Source organism: Anomaloglossus baeobatrachus, chromosome 1, assembly GCF_048569485.1.
Source record: "Anomaloglossus baeobatrachus isolate aAnoBae1 chromosome 1, aAnoBae1.hap1, whole genome shotgun sequence".
Lineage (NCBI taxonomy): Eukaryota > Metazoa > Chordata > Amphibia > Anura > Aromobatidae > Anomaloglossus > Anomaloglossus baeobatrachus.
This window is the reverse complement of record NC_134353.1, coordinates 285,275,310-285,297,282: the sequence shown is the minus strand read 5'-3', so window position 1 is coordinate 285,297,282 and position 21,973 is coordinate 285,275,310. Positions and strand designations below refer to the sequence as shown.

Below are 21,973 nucleotides of genomic sequence, written 5' to 3'. Positions count from 1 at the left end.
TAGGAAAACGGACTCTTTGTTCGTCATTCCTGAGGGGCCTAAGAAGGGACAGGCAGCTTCAAAGGCGACGCTGGCTCGCTGGATCCGCTCTGCGATCCAGGAAGTCTACAGCTTGCAACTCAAGCCCATTCCTAGTGGGCTGCGGGCTCATTCCACGCGAGCAGTTGGCGCTTCGTGGGCCATTCGGCATCAGGCTTCAGTGGAACAGGTGTGTAAGGCTTCGACCTAGTCTAGCCTACATACGTTTTCAAAGCATTACAGAGTCCATACCCAGGTTTCAACTGAGGCAAATCTGGGTAGGAAAATTCTGCAAACGGCAGTAGAGCACCTCTCTCAGTAGGCGCTCCAGGCTGTCTGGGACTGGTTCCTAGTGCTTGGGTTGTGTTGTGTTCTTTTATGTTTCCCACCCATGGGCTGCTTTAGGACGTCCCATGGTCCTGTGTCCCCCAATGAGGCGTCAGAGAAAAACGGATTTTTGTGTACTCACCGTAAAATCGTTTTCTCTTAGCCATCATTGGGGGACACAGCACCCACCCTGTTGCCCTGTTGGGCCTTGGTTCTCTCAGTACCTTATTTGGTTATGACTTTTTTTTCTCATGTTTCTCTGTTGAGGTAAGTTTTTACTGTTTTTTTTTCTCCTACTGCTTGTGTACTAAAACTGAGCTTGCCTGGCTCGGCCAGGGGGTGTATACTGCAGAGGAGGAGCTATGATTTTGCATCTACTTAGTGTCCTCTTATGGATAGGCAGCATAACACCCATGGTCCTGTGTCCCCCAATCATGGCTAAGAGAAAACGATTTTATGGTGAGTACACAAAAATCCGTTTTTTACTGTTAATTTTCTCTCTAAGAAGATAAGTCTTTATATATTGGGATAGTATTGAATTATTATTCAGTTATGAATATGCAAGTTTCACATTTTTATGTATAAATCTTTAGCGAACCATTGGTTAAGTCTTAACATTAGTGATGAGCGAGTACCAAAAAGCTCGGGTGCTCGAGGCTCGGGCCGAGCATCCCAAGATACTCGTGTACTCGGCCCGAGCACCGAGCCCAATGTTATCCTATGGGAGACCCGAGTATTTTTCTGAAATGACCCCCCGGCAGCATGTAGAAACCCTACAAATGTCACAAAAGTCTCAGAAGAGTGCTCAAATGAAATGGCAACAGCATGGGGAAGACCCCTTGAAGCATTTATCACTCAGAAGTCACAGCTGTGAACAATTTTGTCCGAGTTTTACGCCATTTTTACGGACTCACCAGAAAACCTTCCAAAATGACACCAAAATGAATTTTCATGGCGGAAATGTTAAGGGCACATACCCAATAGTGAGATAGAGCTGGTGTATGTTACTTTTTGAGATTATTACATGAAAGATTTTACGTAAAAACATTGTGTGGCACTCCGATGTCCAAAACGCACGTTTTGTGCTTTTTACTAGCGATGTCGGTCATTTTTTTTTTTCATTCTATCTCCCGTCGGTCGGTCTCGCTCTGTCGGTCTCTCTCTGTCTTGTCTGTCCCCCTCTCACAGTCTGTCGGTCATTCTCCCCCCTCTCTCTTACTTACCGTTCCCCGATCACTGCCGCGGCGCTGCAAAGCTGTTCACTAAACTCCGGCGGCTTTTCCTCTTTTGAAAAAGCTGGCCGCTCATTAAACAATCTCGTATTCCCTGCTTTTCGGCGCCTATGATTGGTTGCAGTGAGACACGCCCCCACGCTGAGTGACAGGTGTCTCACTGCACCCAATCACAGCAGCCGGTGGGCGTGTCTATACTGTGCAGTGAAATAAATAATTAAATAATTAAAAAAACGGCGTGCGGTCCCCCCAATTTTAATACCAGCCAGATAAAGCCATACGGCTGAAGGCTGGTATTCTCAGGATGGGGAGCTCCACGTTATGGGGAGCCCCCCAGCCTAACAATATCAGTCAGCAGCCGCCCAGAATTGCCGCATACATTAGATGCGACTGTTCTGGGACAGTACCCGGCTCTTCCCGATTTACCCTAGTGCGTGTTGGCAAATCGGGGTAATAAGGAGTTAATGGCAGCCCATAGCTGCCAATAAGTCCTAGATTAATCATGTCAGGCGTCTCCCCGAGATTCCTTCCATGATTAATCTGTAAATTACAGTTAAAAAACACACACACCCAAAAAATCCTTTATTAGAAATAAAAAACACTAACAAAGTCCCTCATCACCAATTTATTAACCCTGACAAACCCTCCATGTCCGGCGTAATCCACAGTCCTCCAGCGTCGCATCCAGCTGTGCTGCATGAAGGTGACAGGAGCTGCAGAATACACCGCCGCTCCTGTCAGCTTCACACAGGGAAGAAGGGAATATGAGATGGCTGTGTGCATAGCACAGCGCGCCCGCTGGTATAAAGGCTCGGTCACGTTGTGCGGGCCGGCCAATCACTGCAATTCCACAACTAACAGGGCTGTGGCATTGCAGTGGTCTGCCAGCCAATCCCTGCATGAGGGTTGGCTCTCAAAAGAGCGCCAACATGCAGGGATGAAGACCACGAGTACAGCACGAGTATCGCGAAATTACTCGGTACCCGCCGAGTAGCCCGAGTACAGTGATACTCGTGCGAGTACCGAGTAGTGACAAGCATACTCGCTCATCACTACTTAACATCCATCTGCTAATGGTCAGTTAGATGGGCAATGACTAAGTAAACCTAGTTCAGCTATAGAGTCAGTGTTTTTAGCATTTGTTTCCAGTTTTTGTTGTGCACTACAAGTCAAATACTCTTATTACTAAGGGCCCATTTAGATGAGCCAGTCATGGCCATTAGATGACTTATAGACACTATATATTGGCGGTAGATTAATTGCCTATTTACATAGGTCAATTATAGATCTTTGTGCACATAATGAACATTAATATGATTGTCCTGTGCACATATAACATCATTATCTGCACATATATCCTGTTTACATCAGCTCATCTAAATGAGCCTAGTCCAAAATCTACAGGTACTCTGTGACTGTAGATCACCAAATTGTGGCATTGTGCTGTGTTGTATGTTATCATGATTTCCTGGTGATAGTGGGTAGTCACACAACTGTGTATGTGATTTGCAGACTTGCAGTCACGCGCCAACTAGACCTGACAATTCTTTCTCAATTCACTTCTATTTAGCTTGTCTAATCACTATTTGACCACAAACCTGCAAAGCTCATATATAATAATAATAATTAATAATAATAATTGTATTCATTTATATCGCACTATTAATTCCACAGCGCTTTACATACATTGGCAACACTGTCCCCACTGGGGCTCACAATCTAGAGTCCCTATCAGTATGTCTTTGGAGTGTGGGAGGAAGCCGGAGTACCCGGAGGAAATCCACGCAAACACGGGGAGAACATACAAACTCCTCGCAGATGTTGTCCTTGGTGGGATTTGAACCCAGGACCCCAGCGCTGCAAGACTGCAGTGCTAACCACTGAGCCACCGTGCTGCCCTATACAGTGCCTACAAGTAGTATTCAACCCCCAGATTTAGCAGGTTTACACATTCGGAATTAACTTGGCATTGTGACATTTGGACTGTAGATCAGCCTGGAAGTGTGAAATGCACTGCAGCAAAAAAGAATGTTATTTCTTTTTTTTTTTTTTTTTTTTTTTTTAAATTGTGAAAAGTTTATTCAGAGGGTCATTTATTATTCAACCCCTCAATCCACCAGAATTCTGTTTGGTTCCCCTAAAGTATTAAGAAGTATTTTAGGCACAAAGAACAATGAGCTTCACATGTTTGGATTAATTATCTCTTTTTCCAGCCTTTTCTGACTAATTAAGACCCTCCCCAAACTTGTGAACAGCACTCATACTTGGTCAACATGGGAAAGACAAAGGAGCATTCCAAGGCCATCAGAGTCAAGATCGTGGAGGGTCACAAGGCTGGCAAGGGGTACAAAACCCTTTCCAAGGAGTTGGGCCTACCTGTCTCCACTTTTAGGAGCATCATCCGGAAGTGGAAGGCTTATGGAACTACTGTTAGCCTTCCACGGCCTGGACAGCCTTTGAAAGTTTCCACCCGTGCCGAGGCCAGGCTTGTCCGAAGAGTCAAGGCTAACCCAAGGACAACAAGGAAGGAGCTCTGGGAAGATCTCATGGCAGTGGGGACATTGGTTTCAGTCAATACCATAAGTAACGTACTCCACCGCAATGGTCTCCGTTCCAGACGAGCCCGTAAGGTACCTTTACTTTCAAAGCGTCATGTCAAGGCTCGTCTACAGCTTGCTCATGCTCACTTGGAGGACTCTGAGACAGACTGGTTCAAGGTTCTCTGGTCTGATGAGACCAAGATCGAGATCTTTGGTGCCAACCACACACGTGACGTTTGGAGACTGGATGGCACTGCATACGACCCCAAGAATACCATCCCTACAGTCAAGCATGGTGGTGGCAGCATCATGCTGAGGGGCTGTTTCTCAGCCAAGGGGCCTGGCCATCTTGTCCGCATCCATGGGAAGATGGATAGCACGGCCTACCTGGAGATTTTGGCCAAGAACCTCCGCTCCTCCATCAAGGATCTTAAGATGGGTCGTCATTTCATCTTCCAACAAGACAACGACCCAAAGCACACAGCCAAGAAAACCAAGGCCTGGTTCAAGAGGGAAAAAATCAAGGTGTTGCAGTGGCCTAGTCAGTCTCCTGACCTTAACCCAATTGAAAACTTGTGGAAGGAGCTCAAGATTAAAGTCCACATGAGACACCCAAAGAACCTAGATAACTTGGAGAAGATCTGCATGGAGGAATGGGCCAAGATAACTCCAGAGACCTGTGCCAGCCTGATCAGGTCTTATAAAAGACGATTATTAGCTGTAATTGCAAACAAGGGTTATTCCACAAAATATTAAACCTAGGGGTTGAATAATAATTGACCCACACTTTTATGTTGAAAATTTATTAAAATTTAACTGAGCAACAGAACTTGTTGGTTTGTAAGATTTATGCATCTGTTAATAAATCCTGCTCTTGTTTGAAGTTTGCAGGCTCTAACTTATTTGCATCTTATCAAACCTGCTAAATCTGCAGGGGGTTGAATACTACTTGTAGGCACTGTATATGTGGTATATAGGGCATATATATATATATATGTGGTCACATGGCCACCCTGCATATTACTGGCAAGTCCAAGGAAATATGACTTTGTATACAGTGCATGCTGTCAGAATTCAGTAGTCTGCAGTCACACAGAATGGCTGCAGACTTTTATCCCAAGAGTGGACAACTCATTCAAGTATTTGTTTAGTAAATGTACATGTCTCCCAAAATAATACAGATAAATTTACTGAATAAGCTTACCTTATCTTTAGTGCTATTTTACGTTGCATAAACTAGATTTGATGATATTGTTTACATGTGTTGTGTTTTTTATGCAGAACGGGAAAGAGAGCTAATTCGACAAGCAGCTTATCAACAGTCAAGAGACATTGATCTTAGCGTGGTACGACTGATGTTCACTGCTTTCTTGCCAGATAGTAATGGGGGTTTCACTAGACGACTTGAACCTGTCATGTCAGTTCCCATATTTGACAGCAGTAAGTCATTTTCTGTGCATATTATTAAATTGGTGTCCGTATGAACAGCACCCTGAAACTAAAATTGCTTAAAACACCACTTCAGTGGGGTTTTTTTTTCAGTGCTGGGTTGGTGCTTTAAATCTAAGTCAATTGTCCCTGGTCTTATACTCACCCTCTAGTGTCTTCACCTTTTACCAACGCCTCTCTGGTCCCGCAGTGCCATCTTGTGATCATAACTTCTGACTGGCCAATAGTCAAATGTTACGTCACAAGGTCTCAATAGAAGTGTGTAAGTGCCAAAACAATACCAGAATTAGGCTCTTATAAATATGTATTGAGTTGTGACCTCCGTTGCGCTCCATGAAATACTAGAGCTGCCGGCAGGTCACAAAGTGCCGGAGATCAACCAGAGTGGCGGGGATAACAAATCAAGACAGCAACAGGTGACTATAAGCCTAGGGGCAGGGGACTTAGATTTAAAGGGGTGGTTCACTACTCAGCATTAGTGGCCACGTTGCTGTAAAACTCATAGAGAAGGCTTTTCTCAAATACGGTGTTCTATAATCTGCCTCTGAGTAGTGCTATTGTGATCTGCTCATCCCCATCAAGTGAACCCCGGGCTTCGTGACCTCTGAGATCCGGTGATGTCACGCCAACTTCCAGTTGACTTGAAATCACCGAGGTGGGCCGCATTTTCCCTGAGTGGCTGGGCTGTGTGCAGAGTTTCACCGCACATCACAGCCCAGCATGTTGCGTGCTCTCTTTTTTGCTGCAGAGCACCACAAGCAGGAGTGTTGCTGGGCTGTGACAAGCTGTGAAACTCCTCTCACAGCCCAGTCCAGTCACTCAGGGAGAATGGGGCCTGCCTCAGTGATGTCAGGTCAACTGGAAGTTAACGTGACATCACTGGATCTCGGAGGTCACAGAGCCCGGGGGTCACTTGATGGGGATGAGCAGATCGCAATAGCATCACTCAGAGGCAGAATGTACTACGCAAAGTATTTGAGTAAAGCCTTCTCTATAAGTTTTACAGCAATGTGGCCACTTATGCTGAGTAGTGAACCACCTCTGTAAAGCACTACTCCAATGATGAATTAAAAAAAATGCTGGAGTGGTGCTTTAAGAATAAATAATAATTTGGTTATATACATTTAATGTCTATTGTCCACAATGGACTTCAGTCCATGTACCTCATGCAAGTTATTAGCTTTAGATGAAAGTTTTTAACATTAATTTACATCTTGTTAAAAAGATTGTATCAAGTTAATCCTTGATGGTCCCACAGCACCAGCCAACTCAAGAATGTGGCTCTGTCATACACCTTTCGAATGGAGTGGTAGTCAAACACGCGCAACACCTCTTCATTCATTGTCTGTGGAACTGAACTGCCGGAGATCATTGATCTTTGTACACCGCTATCTCCAACAGTTCCATAAATGATGCTTCATTCCAAACAGGGCATGCCAGAGCCCTGTTCTTTAATGTTAACAGTATGAACAACACTCCATGTTCTGGCTTTTAAAGCATCAATTAGGGTGCACACTAGATTTTGGATAACGATAGGTGGACCACCACATGAGAGACAAAATACTAGCATAATAGCGTGAATAATAAAATTCCAAGTGTGTTGCAAACAAATATTTTAGTCCAGCAAACTAAGAAAGGCTAACATTATAGCCGAAATGCTGGCTTTTTTGCTACAAGCTTCTTTTGCTGCCTCCTTCTTATATTAAAGCCCCGTTCTTGGGATCTGTGGGAGTCCAGGGGGAAATCCCAATTGGTCAACACTTTCTCACTTATTCTGTGAATAGGGAGTCCTTTTCTTATATGGTATAACCAATTTAACCGCTACCCAACATTCGCCATACATGTGTGCCAGATGTCTGTTTTGCATGTTTGGGACGGGCCCATGAGCTAAGCCAGAACCGCACCAGGTGTCTGCGTCTGGGCATTCAACAATACACTGCAATACAAAGGTATTGGAAAATCAAATGGTTGCAGCTTCAAGTCTCATAGAGGGGCTATAAATTCTAAAAAAAATTACTGGAAAAGGGTTTAAAATACTTAAGAGTAAAAAATATATAAAAAGCTAAGGTTTCAAATAGCAAAAAAAAAGCATCTCTGGTGGTCAGATCTTTAAAAATCTAAAATGATATGATAGAGCATTGTGATACAAGGCAAATTAAACAAAAAATACAAGCTCTAAATGTATTAAATGGGTAAGATATCGAAAAACTATACAGATTTGCCATCGCTATAGTCGTATAGGAATAATGTTACAAGGCAATTTTTACTTCACAATGAGTGCTAAGAAAACAAACCATATCACTGCAATTGGTGATTAAAATCTCTCATATCGCTATGTTGACAGACCATTAAAAAGTTATGAGTCTTCGAAGAAAAGACTAAAGTGCAAAATTAAAATGGGCAGACAGGAAGGGGTTAAATGTTATATTAGTTGTCATGTTGCTTTTATGGTCTTTACATAAAAAAAACTCCTCGGGCAATATAAATTGGTGAAAAAGGCTCTGTTATGTATCTGGAAAAGGTCACAATACAAAGAACCCTTAGGTCACATACACATTGAGTATTTGGTGAGTTTTTACCTCAGTATTTGTAGCCAAAACACGGAGTGGGTGATAAATACAGAAGTGGTGCCCGTGTTTCTATTATACTTTTCCTCTGATTGTCTCACTCCTGATATTAACATACTGAGGTAAAAAACTCATCAAATACTCACCTTGTGCTTGTGGCCTTAAAGACTCCAGCACGAAGTACAGCAGCTCCTTCTAAAGGCTGCTTTACACCAGACAATCTATCGTGCGATAGATCGTCGGGGTCACGGTTTTTGTGACGCACATCCGGCATCGCTGGCGATGCCGGCCTGTGTGACACCTCCTAGCGATGCAGTATCGCTGACAAATCGTGAGTCGGGTACTGCTCGCTAGGTTCCATAATATCGTTTAATTTAGTTGACCATCGTTTCCGTGGTAGCACACGCCGCTTCGTGTGACACCACGGGAACGATGAGCAGCTCACCTGCCTCCCGCGGCCGCCGCCGGCTCTATGTGGAAGGAAGGAGGTGGGCGGGATGTTTACGTCCCGCTCATCTCCGCCCCTCCGCTTCTATTGGCCGGCGGCCGTGTGACGTCGCTGTGACGCCGAACGTCCCTCCCACTCCAGGAAGTGGACGTTCGCCGCCCACAGCGAGGTCGCACGAGAGGTAAGTATGTGTAACGGGGGTTACTGACTTTGTGCGCCACGGGCAGCGATTTGCCCGTGACGCAAAAAGGACGGGGGCGGGTACGATCGATTGTGAAATCGCACAATCGGTCGTACCGTGTAAAGCAGGCTTTAGGCCATGTCCACACATTGAGTATTTGGTGAGTTTTTTACCTCAGTATTTGTAAGTCAAAACCAGGAGTGAAAGGAGACAAATGACAGACAATTGAAAATCGTTGCCGGCAATGGTATCGCTGGTATTATCCTGTACAGTCTAGCATTTTACAGAGGTGTGGTGGTAACAAGAAGAAGTCAATGTGTCCTGAACATTGTCCTTACAAACTATTCCTAAGGTTTGGTTGGTTGCAGGTTTCCAGACCTGCAATGAGAAGCTGAATTTGTGCTGCCTACATTGCTATAAAAGTATTAACTGTTGATCTTTTATTTGGCAGAAGCTCCTAATGCATCTAATTTAAAAATTGTACGGATGGACCGAACCTCCGGCTGTGCAACAGGAGGTGAAGAGATTTATCTTCTGTGTGATAAGGTTCAAAAAGGTAAGACAGTAACCAAAAGGAAAGGAGTTCAACACCTCAAATATGGAGAACTTATTTTATTAGTGTGGTATATGGGAAAATGCTATTATGTAGCAAAACAAATCAGATGTTAATTTAACATTGTAGTCTTAAAGCTTGTGGCTACAGGTATCAGCAATAGCAGTGAGCCATTCTTCTGGCATGGCGCAGACTAGGGAAGGACCGGTGTGAGGCCAAAGTTACAACTAAACAGGGGTAACAGCACGACAAACAAGGCGTCCATGGGAGACACTACCAACAGTGGGGCCCTAGTGCTGTACCACTCCTAGCCAGTCTCTATACAGGTCCTCACCTGTCGCGAGCAGAAACCTGAAGTCCTGAGTGACCTTTAGAAAAGCCCTGGCTAGAGTGTGGATAAGAATCACACTGGGACAACACACCGGGGAAGGAAGACAGACTGGGGGAAAACACCACGACAGACAGCTGCAGTCAGCACCTAGACTGCAGCCACCACAGCAACTTCAAGAGTGGGTTTCAGCAGCTCCTTCCACCTCTTGGCCAAGCATCCAAATGAATCAAGAATAACTGGCACCCCCTGCTGGTAGCAGAAACTATATAAAGGGACTGGTAGTGGTCCTAAACCAGAAACACCTGACCAGGAGTCAGAAGCTGCCGGAAAGCAAACTGACATTAACCCTACAACTGCCAAAGGGAAGGAAACATGTTTAATATTAAGAGTCAAGAATGGAAATGACTCTCAAGTCCTGACTCTGTCACTAGTCTCAGAATGCAGACAGACAGCTGTGATATCCCCTCTCTGATTAATGTAAACCAACAATCTAGTAGTTTTTGTTTTCACCACCTGAATGGTATCACTAATGTAAGTTACAGCTGCCATCTTTTTCTGTTCATGGAGCCGCTTCGGTAATTTTTTGCTCAGATATGCCTGATCATTCCAGTGTTTGCTAAGTGATCAGGCGGTCATTTCTCAAGGTAAGTGTATGAGAACAAGGCTCTTATAAACATACATTGAGAGTTTGTGACTGTTACCTCTGACTTCCGCTCGGTAAAGAAGCTGCAGTAACAAGATGGTGGAGCAGGACCGGAGAGGAAGAGCAGAAGATGGCGGCTAGTATTACTGAAGGAAGGGAAAATGCATTAGTGATACCATTCTAGGGTGAAATAAAAAAAGCTGGAGTGGTGCTTTAAAGTCATGTCCAGCATAGACAGTATAGTGTACTTGTCAACAAATTTTCCCTGGTGCAAACCTATATTCAATTGATTCTTTTCTTACATGTATGTTAGAGGCTTCTAACAGTACATACATGGAACCATATACGGAGTTCTTTACTTTTACCATTTGGAGCCAAAATGATACATTATACCCTTTGTGGTAGATCGGTTCACTTGGTTGCTTAACGAGGTAGACATAGGAATGTTTTTTCACTGGATTTTTAAGATACCATAAGCCAAGACAGAAATAAAACAAACTAATACAGCCTATCCAGCATGGAGGAGATAAACAGCTCTTAACAGTCCATAACACTGCAGGGTCTTCTAGCTCAGGAAAAAGTTTCAGCTCCTTCAGCATGTACACAGCTCTTGAGGAGTGTTCATCTGTCTACACTCACATGGAGTGGATCCAGATGACTTCATTTTACCTGTTGGGCCACACGCTAAGGTGGAGATATGTGAACAGCTGTCCAGCCCAAATCTTAAGCTGTTCACAAACCTGACCCTCATGATGGCCAATCAACCCTTCCAACATATAACGTAACATATAGCATGCTTCCATGTTCACATCACTGAGGCTGAAAATCTCAGTGAAAGAAATCTCCCCTCCAGGAGTTCACCAGTGACCATCTTATACCACCTAGTACCAAATGTTGCCTAAAGAGCATTACTCCTTGACTATGGAGGGTCAGTCAGTTCCTACAGAGACATAATATTCATATTGTGCTAGTGTGTGCCAAATAATACCTACTTAGTGTTAAACAGGATTCCTTGTAGACGGAGCTAATACTGATATAGCAGAGTTGCTGCATTAGTAGTTGATGTAACAGTGCTGGAACAGGGATGATTGATATAGCAGGGCTAGCACAGGGGGAACGGTGGAATGATTTAGCATGTCAACTAGCTGAATACTCATGAAATACCCTGCTGCCTGAGCTGGGATTAAATGACATGGATTGACAGTGTCATAGGATGAAATCGCATGAGAACTGATAGGACTGGTTAGCAAAGCTTATTGGAACCAGACCAGGTGAATACACCTACATACATACACTGCTGATATAGCGATACAGTGGCTACTTATCCCTTTTTTTGACGATTCTGTGTAGAGGAGACAACATATGGGTGCATGCATCTATGTTGGAATCTAAAGGAGTTCTGAAAAGAGAGGCAAAAATACCGTCTCATATCTCCTTACCCTGCAGAGGAAAGAGATGTGGTCTGGGATTGATTTATTGGATGCGGAAACAATAGGAGGGAGGCTTAAGCTGGGTTCACACATAGCGACAACGGCGTCGCTGTTACGTCACCATTTTCTGTGACGCAACAGCGACCTTGTAAGTCGCTGTTATGATCGCTGCTTAGCTGTCAAACACAGCAGACGCAGCAGCGATCATAACGACACGCGTCGCTGTGCCTTGCACTCCTAGCCACAGTACACATCGGGTTAATTACCCGATGTGTACTCCAGCTACGTGTGCAGTGAGCAGGGAGCCGGCGCTGGCAGCTGAGAGCACACCGCTTAGCGCCGGCTCCTTGCACTCCTAGCCACAGTACACATCAGGTTAATTACCCGATGTGTACTCCGGCTACATGTCCAGGGAGCAGGGAGCCGTGCACACTGCTTAGCGCTGGCTCCCTGCACATGTAGCTGGAGTACATATCTGGTAATTAACCCGATGTGCACTCCGGCTATGTGTGCAGTGAGCAGGGAGTCAGCACTGGCAGCGTGAGCGGCAGACGCTGGTAACTAAGGTAAATATCGGGTAACCACCTTGGTTACCCGATGTTGACCTTGGTTACAGCTTACCGCAGGCTGCCAGATGCCGGCTCCTGCTCCCTGCTCGCTTTAGTTCGTCGCTCTCTTGCTGTCACACACAGCGATCTGTGCTTCACAGCGGGAGAGCAACGAGCAAAAAATTAAGCTGGACATTCAGCAACGAGCGGCGACTTCACAGCAGGGGCCAGCTCGTTGCTGGATGTCACACACAGTGACAGCAACGGGACGTCGCTGCTACGTCACAGAAAATGGTGACGTAGCAGCGACGTCGTTGTCGCCGTCGCTATGTGTGACACCACCTTTAGATGTCTGACAGACTAGGTGCACTTAGGGCAGGGAACATGAAGACACACAATAAAGGGTATGTGCATATGTTAAGAATTTGCTGCAGACATTTCTGCATCAAAAACTTTTGTCTTGGCTGGAAAAATGCTGCATAATACAATGGGTGTTTTTGATGCGTTGTTTTCCCCATTCATTAAAATGTGTGGAAAAACTACACAAAAACACTGAAAGAATTGACGACGTGCTGTAGATTTGCTGAAGTTTGTAAGGATAAAATAATGCGCATGTGCATAAGATTTCAGAAATCTCATTTAATTTGATGAGACAGTAATGAAATGCTGTTTTTTTGCTGCAAAAATACGCAGAAAAACTGCAACAGGAATGCTACATGTGAACATGCCCAAACAGTAGTTCAGTTATATGGACTTAACATGAACACTATATTTCTATAATTTGGCTTTTGCAGATGATATTCAAATACGTTTCTATGAAGAGGATGAAAATGGACACATCTGGGAAGGATTTGGTGATTTTTCACCTACAGATGTTCACAGACAGGTATGTATTGTACTGTGCATAGGTACAGAGTTAGTATGGTTGGAAAAAATAAGTCATAAATAGAGAAGGTTTTATGGTTGTGCTAGGTGTGGGGATTTATGAATGTCTTCTCAATGTAACAAATGGTTGATGTAATAATTAATTACATGTTACGTGCAGCACAAGTTGATTTGGAATTTTAAAGGGGTTTTCCCACTAACAAAGTAAATTTTAATCGATAGATCTTGAGAAAAAAAAGTTCTACAGTTTGATGTGTTAAAAAAAATGTTCCTGTGCGAAGATATTCTTATAAATGCGCCCCTGCTGTGTACTGTGTTAATGACTGTTTGTGGGACAACTCCTGTAAAGAATATTTGTTACATTTTATTATTTATTTTTATTTTTTAGTTTGCCATCGTATTTAGAACTCCGAAGTATAAGGATGTCAATATTATAAGGCCTGCCTCTGTATTTGTACAGCTTCGGAGGAAATCAGACTATGAAACTAGTGAACCCAAACCATTTCTGTACTATCCAGAAATCAAAGGTAAGAAGCAGAGATGAGATTCCAGAGTGATCTGATATTAGCCATGCTTTATACCTTTACATCAGCGTGTGTTACTCACGTGTAAATATCCAAAAAAACTGACCCGCACATCCATCAAATGTGAACAGGTGCTAACCGAAAAAACATAGTAACTATAAAATGCATACAGCTGCACATTGAAAAGCCAAAAATGTACATGGGAAAATATGGTACTGCATTACTACAAAAGAGAGATATTTAGTTTATGTATTGGCCAATGCACGTAAGCCCGGAAACCAACGGCAAGGTATATCTCTGTAATCCTGGAACCCAACTTAAATGTCACTATCTAGGTTAAAAACATCAGTGTCTGGACAACATGCCACTATTTGGACTACAAACCTCCATGTATGGGCAGCTAGGCTCCTGCTATAATGGTTATGAACACAGCTATGTCTTAGGGCGGAGTGCTCAGTCAGAAAGAGACTCACTACAAATATCCAAAAAACTGACCCGCACATGCAACAAATGTGAACAGGTGCTAACTGAAAAAACATAGTAAGGCTCTGTGCGCACTGGGAAATGAAATTTCCTTGCGTAAATTCCGCATGCTCTCAAAGATTACCGCACCCGCGGTAAAAAACCGCGGGAAACCGCACCCGAAAACCGCATGCGGTTTGCTGCGGTTTTACCGCGGTATTGTTCGCGGTATTGCCGCGGTTTTGCCGCGTGCGGGTTGGGATGTGCTTTATTGCATTCAATGCAATAAAGCACATTGAAGAAAAAAAAAAAAAAATACATTTAATTCTGATAGTAGATAGACAGAAGAATAGATAGAGGGATAGATAGAGGACAGATCGCTGCATTTCCCACGGTCAGCAGTGAGTTCACATTACCGGCCGTGGGAAATGACCGGTAATTACCTCTGCTGTCTGCTGCTTTCATTCAGCGCTGTGTCTGTGACAGTCGCGGCTGGATGGAAGCAGCGCAGGACGTCGGACCTGTGGATTACGCCGGAGCTTTGTTTGGGGGGGTTAATAAAATGGTGAACGAGGCTTGTTGGTTTTATTTAAAATAAAGGATTTTTCGGTGTCTGTGTTTTTTTCACTTTACTTACGGGTTGACCATGTCAGCTGTCACATAGACGCTGCCATGATCAAGCCTGGAGTTAATGGCGGTGGTCCCCCACCACCATTAACCCCTTGTATTACCTTGCCACCACTGCTACACGGTGGCAAGAAGAGCCGAGGACACTCCGGTAGTGCCGCATATTGCATGCGACAGTGCCGGGGCAGCTGCGGCTGATATTCTCGGCTGCCGGAGGGGGAGTGAGGCGGGAGACATTACCCCTGCCCCTCTCCCTCCCCAGCCTGAGAATACCGGGCCGCCGCTGTGTGCTTACCTCGGCTGGAAGGTAAATATGCAGCGGAGCCCACGTTCTTTTTTTTCTATATTTCTGTTTTCTTTCTATGTGTGTTCTATGTGTCTGTGTCTATGTGTTCTGTGTCTGTGATGTGTTCTATGTCTTTGATGTGTTTGTGTTTACTCTCTGCACGGCTTCCTCTTCCTGTAATGACATCACTTCCCTGCAAAACCGCAGACAAGCGATGCACATTACCGGAGGTAAACCGCGAAATACCGCAGGGAATAACGCAGAAAAACGCAGTGAACCGTACAGAATTTGCTTCCTGCGTTATTCCCTGCGGGATTTCATGATTAACATTGAGTCAATGGAGTGAAATCCCGCAGCGATGTGCGGAAAAGAAGTGACATGCACTTGTTTTTGCTGCGGGATTCCCGCAGCAAAACATGCAGCTGTCAAATTCCGCCCAGTGCGCACAGGATTTTTTTTCTCCATAGGATTTGCTGGTGATTCACTGCAAAGATGTTATGAACATTTTCTGCAGCGAAACATGCAGCAAATCCGCGGAAAATCCGCGGCAAAATCCGGTAAGTGCGCACATAGCCTAACTATAAAATACATACAGCTGCACACTGAAAAGCTAAAAATGTACAAGGGAAAATATGGCACTGCATTACTGCAAAAGAGAGATATTTAGTCTATGTATTGGCCAATGCATGTAAGCCTGGAAACCAACGGCAAGGTACTACTCACGTGTAGTCAGTAAATATGTGGATAAATTCCTATGTGGAATATACACATTTGAAAATATTTTATTGCAGATCTTTTTATCTTCTCATTGAATTTTCCAACTTCCTCCATTGCTATTATGAATTTATTTTCTAGATAAAGAAGAAGTTCAACGAAAGCGACTGAAACTCATGCCAAACTTCTCCGATGGCTTTGGTGGCAGCGGGGCAGGATCTGGAGGTGGAGGGGCTGGTGGTGGCGGTGGCATTTATGGAAGTGGAGCTGGAGGTTCAGGCACAGGAGGAGGTACAATAATCTTAAAGCTTACCTCCAATTAGTAAAGGAAAGGAATTGTACTGCAGGACTTTGCATCAAAATGGTCCATGTTTAAAGGGTTAACCCCATGTTCATAGATGCATATTGTCAGATAGTGCTTGTAAATACATAATATTTTGTACTAATTTACCACTTCTTTAACTTTTCAGCTGTTCTTGAGCCATTAGGACTTTTTGATTTGTTTGCAGCTCGTTGCTCAGGAGACCATGCACCACTTATGTCAAGCCTTTAAGCACTACGCTGAACCTGACGGGGATTAGAAGATAATAGTTACTCCCCAGCTTCAAAACAGTGCTTACAAGCTCAATGGAAATGAGTTTGAAGCACTGCATATGTTCTTTTGTTTAGCAGTGGTGGTCTGTCTCCAAGGCAGCAAGCCGTAAACAAGAGAAGTATAAATATCTTAACAATTTAAATAATCGGTAAATTGCAAAATTGCTTGTATTTACAAGCGATATTCATTAAGATCCATTCATGAAGATGGGAATAAGCCTTTAACGAGACAGATGGAGACAAAGTTCTTTGCTTTGCCTCCTAGGCCTCCATCTTTGGTAACTCTTGCTCCATTTAAAGTACCCTAATACAGTGGTTTAGAAAAATGATTAGAATGCAAAGTCCTGCATTAAAGTAATTTTTTTTATACTATTGTGATGGCTGTATCTCCATCACACGACATTCTCCTCTCGGCCTAACACCCATCAGAGGTATTGTGAAGTAGCCTCTGCTAGTACTACGCTATTGTGTCTGGCCTAAATGACGCCACTGCCAAAAAGGAGGTCAAACTGAGTATATGTTTCCATATTTTACATTCTGTTTGCCTATTTTGACCATATGAGTCATATGAGGTTGTTCAGAATCTCCCTTTGATTTCTAACCCCCTTATAATTTACAGATGGAAATGATCCTGACTTTTGTCTCAGTACATATGCTGTATTGTAATGGTTTAGAATAGGAAACGTATACAATTATATAATAAACCCAGTAAAACAACTGACTCATAGTACAAGAAAACTATAAGAAGTGGATACTTTACTGTCAGCCCTGTGCATGCCGCAGCTTGTATTGCATGAATCACTCACATTGAAAATGAGCATTCAGCGATTTCTTGCACTTTCCTCTATGTGGAAAGGTGATGTCTTCTTGTCCTTACTCCTCTTGCTAAATTACATTCTGAATTTCCATGGGTTAATGTAGCTACTTACCTGCAGTCCCAGTAGACTTTTCTTACACCAAGGCCCTGAGAAGAATATTCTTATATTCACCTTTGCCAAAAAAGCAGAGAATAATGGCGGGATTAAAAATGGTTTAGTTGTAGAGACCAAGTAGAGAGCTCCTTATAGAGGGAGTATTAAAATATTAAGACTTAGCAAGTTTAACTGCAAGAAGAGACATTACAGAAATGAAGAAAGTGATCTGCAAAAGAGAGCATGGAGCAATAGATAAAATGCAAATTTATAAAGCTACGTGACCCTTGAGATTTTTTGTCATGTTCCCACTTGTTCAACATTTTATGTTGAATTACAATTTGTGTAGGGTGTATTTTATGAAAAGTATTTCCTCATGGGAAGGCTTGGATAATCCCAAGTGTTAGGCACTAATCTTACAAAACAATGTCATTCACTTTACTTTGGCAAACATTAAAATTGTGCGCACACCTGTTAGGGTGCGCGCCCACGATCATTGTTTGCAGCATTTTAGGTGCAGCGTGTTTTCGCTGTGTCCAAAACACTGCATTGTACAGTACAAGCACAGTGGATGGGATTTTTAGAAATCCCATGCCCACTATGTGTGTACGGCTCGCAGTTAAAATTGACCTGTGCGCCGCTTTCCGAGCCACAATCATCACAATCACAATTCTTTCCTGTGGAGTCGCAAGCATCCTCTGTAGGGAGAACAGAAGTGAGAGACCGCAGTGCCCCGAATCCTGATCATGGGCAGCTGCGCTCTCTTGCGGAAAAGACTTGTTGCCCCGCAGGTCACGACCCATCACGTCCAGGACGCAGCGGGTCCTAATCGTGGGCACGTACCCTTAGAAAGCTAAATTTTCAATGTATTATAAGGAAAGTCAAATTTTTTTGTGTATCTAATTCACTGCAGTTATTATCATAATCATTGTTTTAAGTGGATTACACCAACATAGCCATGTTCATCCAAAAACAGTCCACACTCAGCCACTGGTAGTGCGTGGTATTACAGCCCAGCCGCATTCTGTTTAATACAACTGAGCTTTATAGCCAGATAGAACCTGTGGACAGGTTTAGCGCTGTTCTTAAAAGTATGCATCCAGTTTGTTTCAAATCCTGTACAACCCCTTACATTATTTGCACTGGTTATACTGGCTTCTTCTCTCCTTCATTAGGACCAGAAAAACAGAATTAACTGCTGTGATAGATTTCTCACGTAATGAAAACATAGGGTCCCAATGGACTTTGACTTTATTTGGCCCCAGGTGCCTAAAACTTGGAATAAATTTGGTGCACATTTTGAAAGACACATTATGGCACAGTTCTGCTACATTTAGCTTCATAAATATGCCCCTTTGTCCTCCATTACAATTTTCTGAATTGTCTGGGAGAACATTCTGTGGAAGTTGTTCTAAGAAAATGACTCCTTTAGGTAACAGGCATCACTTTTGTTTGCAATGTGTTTTGTTTTTTTTTAGATGAGCCAAAAAAACAAAACTAAGGTGTAAACCAATAGAAGGAACGTTCTGAACATGGCGTTCTGTGTTACTTACAGGTTACGGCTACCCCTCATTCAACTATACGAATAGCTACAGTGGAATGAATTTTCATGGAGGCACAATGAACCGCAATATAGGTAAGTTACAGGCTCGGTTTAGAAGCCCTTTCATTTACAGCTTAAAATCTTTACTCATGTTTAACTTATTCTTAGAAGAGACATGCCATGTTAAATGCTAGGGAATAAATGGCTTAAAGGAAATCTACTTACAGGCTATTTGTTAACTACTCTGAGAGCAGCATAATGTAGACAGTCTGGCTTGCTGTAGTTTTGATAAAATCTCTATTTTATCACTCAAAGAAATCTGCTGCCATGTAGTCCACCATATTCATGAGCTGTATAACTTTGCCCCTACCACTGATTTGCAGCTTTCTGCCCATGGCCGCTGTACACAGAAAGCTGCCAATCAGTGGTGTGGGCGGGGTTATACATATAGCATTCAGAGAACTGGTAGATCTGCAGCAAATAAAACGGATTTTATCAAAATTGCAGCAAGCAGCCCAGTAAGTGATACATCATTAGAATCAGGGTCTCTGCACCTACATTATGCTGCTCTCAGAGGCAGTAGCAAAAACCTGGTTATAGATTTCCTTTTATGCTTGCTGTAGTATGTACATATTATTATTATTTATTATTATAGCGCCATTTATTCCATGACGCTTTACAAGTGAAAGAGGGCATACGTACAACAATCATTAACAGTTCAAAACAGACTGGTATAGGAGGAGAGAGGACCCTGCCCGCGAGGGCTCACAGTCTACAGGGAATGGGTGATGGTACAATAGGTGAGGACAGAGCTGGTTGCGCAGTGGTGTTCTGGGCTGAGGGTTATTGTAGGTTGTAGGCTTGTTAGAAGAGATGAGTTTTGAGGTTCCTCTTGAAGCTTTCCACGGTAGGGTAGAGTCTGATATGCTGAGGTGGAGCGTTCCAGAGTATGAGGGAGGCATGGCAGAATTCTTGTACGCGATTGTGGGAAGAGGAGATAAGAGAGGAGTAGAGAAGGAGATCTTGTGAGGATCTGAGGTTGCGTGCAGGTGGGTACCAGGAGACTAGGTCACAGATGTAGGGAGGAGACAGGTTGTGGATGGGTTTGTATGTCATGGTTAATATTTTGAACTGGAGTCGTTGGGCGATGGGAAGTGAAGGGATTGGCAGAGTGGCGATGCTGGGGAATAGCGAGGGGAGAGGTGGATTAAGGGGGCCGCAGAGTTTAGGATAGATTAGAGGGGTGCAAGAGTGTTGGAAGGGAGGCCAGAAAGCAGGAGGTTGCAGTAGTCGAGGTGGGAGATGATGAGGGCATGCACTAATGTTTTTGCTGATTCTTGGTTAAGGAAAGCACGGATCCGGAAGATATATTTTTGAGTTGTAGTCTGCATGAGGTGAAGAGCACTTAGATGTGTGGCTTGAAGGATAGAGCAGAGTTGAGGGTTACTCCAAGGCAACGAGCTTGTGAGACTGGGGAGAGTGAGCAACCATCAAGTTTGATGGAAAGGCTTGTTGGAGGAGATGAGTGAGGAGGAGGAAAGAGAATGAACTCTTTTTTGTCCATGTTACGTTTTAGGAATCACGCAGAGAAGAAGGATGAAATGGCAGATAGACATTGTGGAATTTTGGTTAGTAGAGAGGTGTCAGGTCCAGAGAGGTAGATCTGTGTGTCATCGGCATAGAGATGATACTGAAAGCCATGGGACTCTATGAGCTGCCCCAGGCCAAAGGTGTAGATGGAGAACAGCAGGGGTCCAATAACTGAGCCTTGGGGGACACCGACAGATAGGGGGTGAGATGAGGAAGTGGTGTGAGAATGGGAGACGCTGAAAGTTCGGTCGGTTAGGTATGAGGAGATCCAAGATAGGGCCAAGTCTGTGATGCCCAGAGATGAGAGAATCTGTAGTAGGAGGGAATGGTCTACTGTGTTGAAGGCAGAGGACAGGTCCAGGAGGAGGAGGATAGAGTAGTGTCGCTTGGCTTTGGCGATTAGTAGAGCATTGGTGACTTTGGTTAGGGCAGTTTCAGTAGAGTGATGTGGTCGGAAGCCAGATTGTAGCTGGTCAAAGAGGGAGCAGGAGGAGAGGTATGAGGACAGTTCAAGATGGACATACTGTTCCAGTATTTTTGAGGCATAGGGGAGAAGGGATATGGGGCGATAGTTTGACACAGAGGATGGGTCAAGGGAGGGCTTTTTGAGGATGGGTGTAATGGAGGAATGTTTAAAGCATAAGGGGAATACACCACTTGTTAGTGATAGGTTGAAGAGATGGGTTAGGGCTGGGATGAGGACTGCGGTGATGTTGGGGATGAGGTGCGATGGGAGCGGGTCCAGTGCACAGGTGGTTAGATGTGATCTTGAGAGTAGAGTAGAAAGATTGTTTTCTGTCTTGGTGGAGAAGCTGGATTTGGAGGAAGAGGGCTGAGTAGCTATGATGAGGGGCCATGGTGATTGTGGGCCAAAGCTTGTTCTGATGTTGTCAATCTTCTGCCTGAAGAAAGAGGCAAAGTCTTCAGCTGAGATGAGAGGAGAGGGAGGTGGTGCTGGAGGACAGAGGAGAGAATTGAAAGTGTTGAATAGCTGTTTAATGTTGTGAGAGAGAGAGGATATGAGGATGAGAAGTAGGTTTGTTTTGCAGCAGTGAGTGTGGACTTGAAGGTGGTGAGGTTCTCTTTATATGCAATGAAGTGCTCAGTGGAATGAGACTTCTTCCATCTGCGCTCAGCAATTCTGGAAGCCCGTCTCAGTTCTTTAGTTTGACTCGTGTGCCAGGGTTGCCTGTTGATTGTGCGGGTTTTGTTGTGTGTGAGGGGGCAGCTGATTCAAGAGCTGCAGAGATTGTAGTGTTGTATAAAGTTGCAGCAGCATCATGTAAAAATGCAATGTCTGTGAGAGGGAGAAGGGACTGAGAAAGTGCGTGTAAATCAAGGTGTTTGATATTTCTGCGAGGGTGTGAACGTTTGTGGAGGGGGGGTTGCGTACTTGGAGAAAAGAGGGAAGAGAATGTGAGTAGGTTGTGGTCAGACAGGGGGAGAGGTGAGTTAGAGAGGTTAGATAGGGAACAGAGGCGAGTGAAGATGAGGTCCAGTGTGTGGCCATCTTTGTGAGTAGCTGCACAAGACCATTGGATGAGGCTGAAGGAGGAAGTGAGTGTTAGAA

General features: G+C 44.0%; 1 protein-coding gene across 2 annotated transcripts in view; it reads left to right on the top strand.

Moving 5' to 3' along the window:
• NFKB1 (nuclear factor kappa B subunit 1) overlaps positions 1-21,973 on the top strand; it is a 183,740-nt gene that overhangs the window by 118,806 nt on the left and 42,961 nt on the right. For both annotated transcript variants that reach the window (XM_075336817.1, XM_075336807.1), the window contains exons 8-13: positions 5,399-5,557; positions 9,214-9,318; positions 13,062-13,153; positions 13,541-13,679; positions 15,907-16,056; positions 18,826-18,906. In XM_075336817.1, coding sequence (XP_075192932.1) covers positions 5,399-5,557; positions 9,214-9,318; positions 13,062-13,153; positions 13,541-13,679; positions 15,907-16,056; positions 18,826-18,906 — 726 coding nt within the window. The remainder of the gene's footprint in view (positions 1-5,398; positions 5,558-9,213; positions 9,319-13,061; positions 13,154-13,540; positions 13,680-15,906; positions 16,057-18,825; positions 18,907-21,973) is intronic.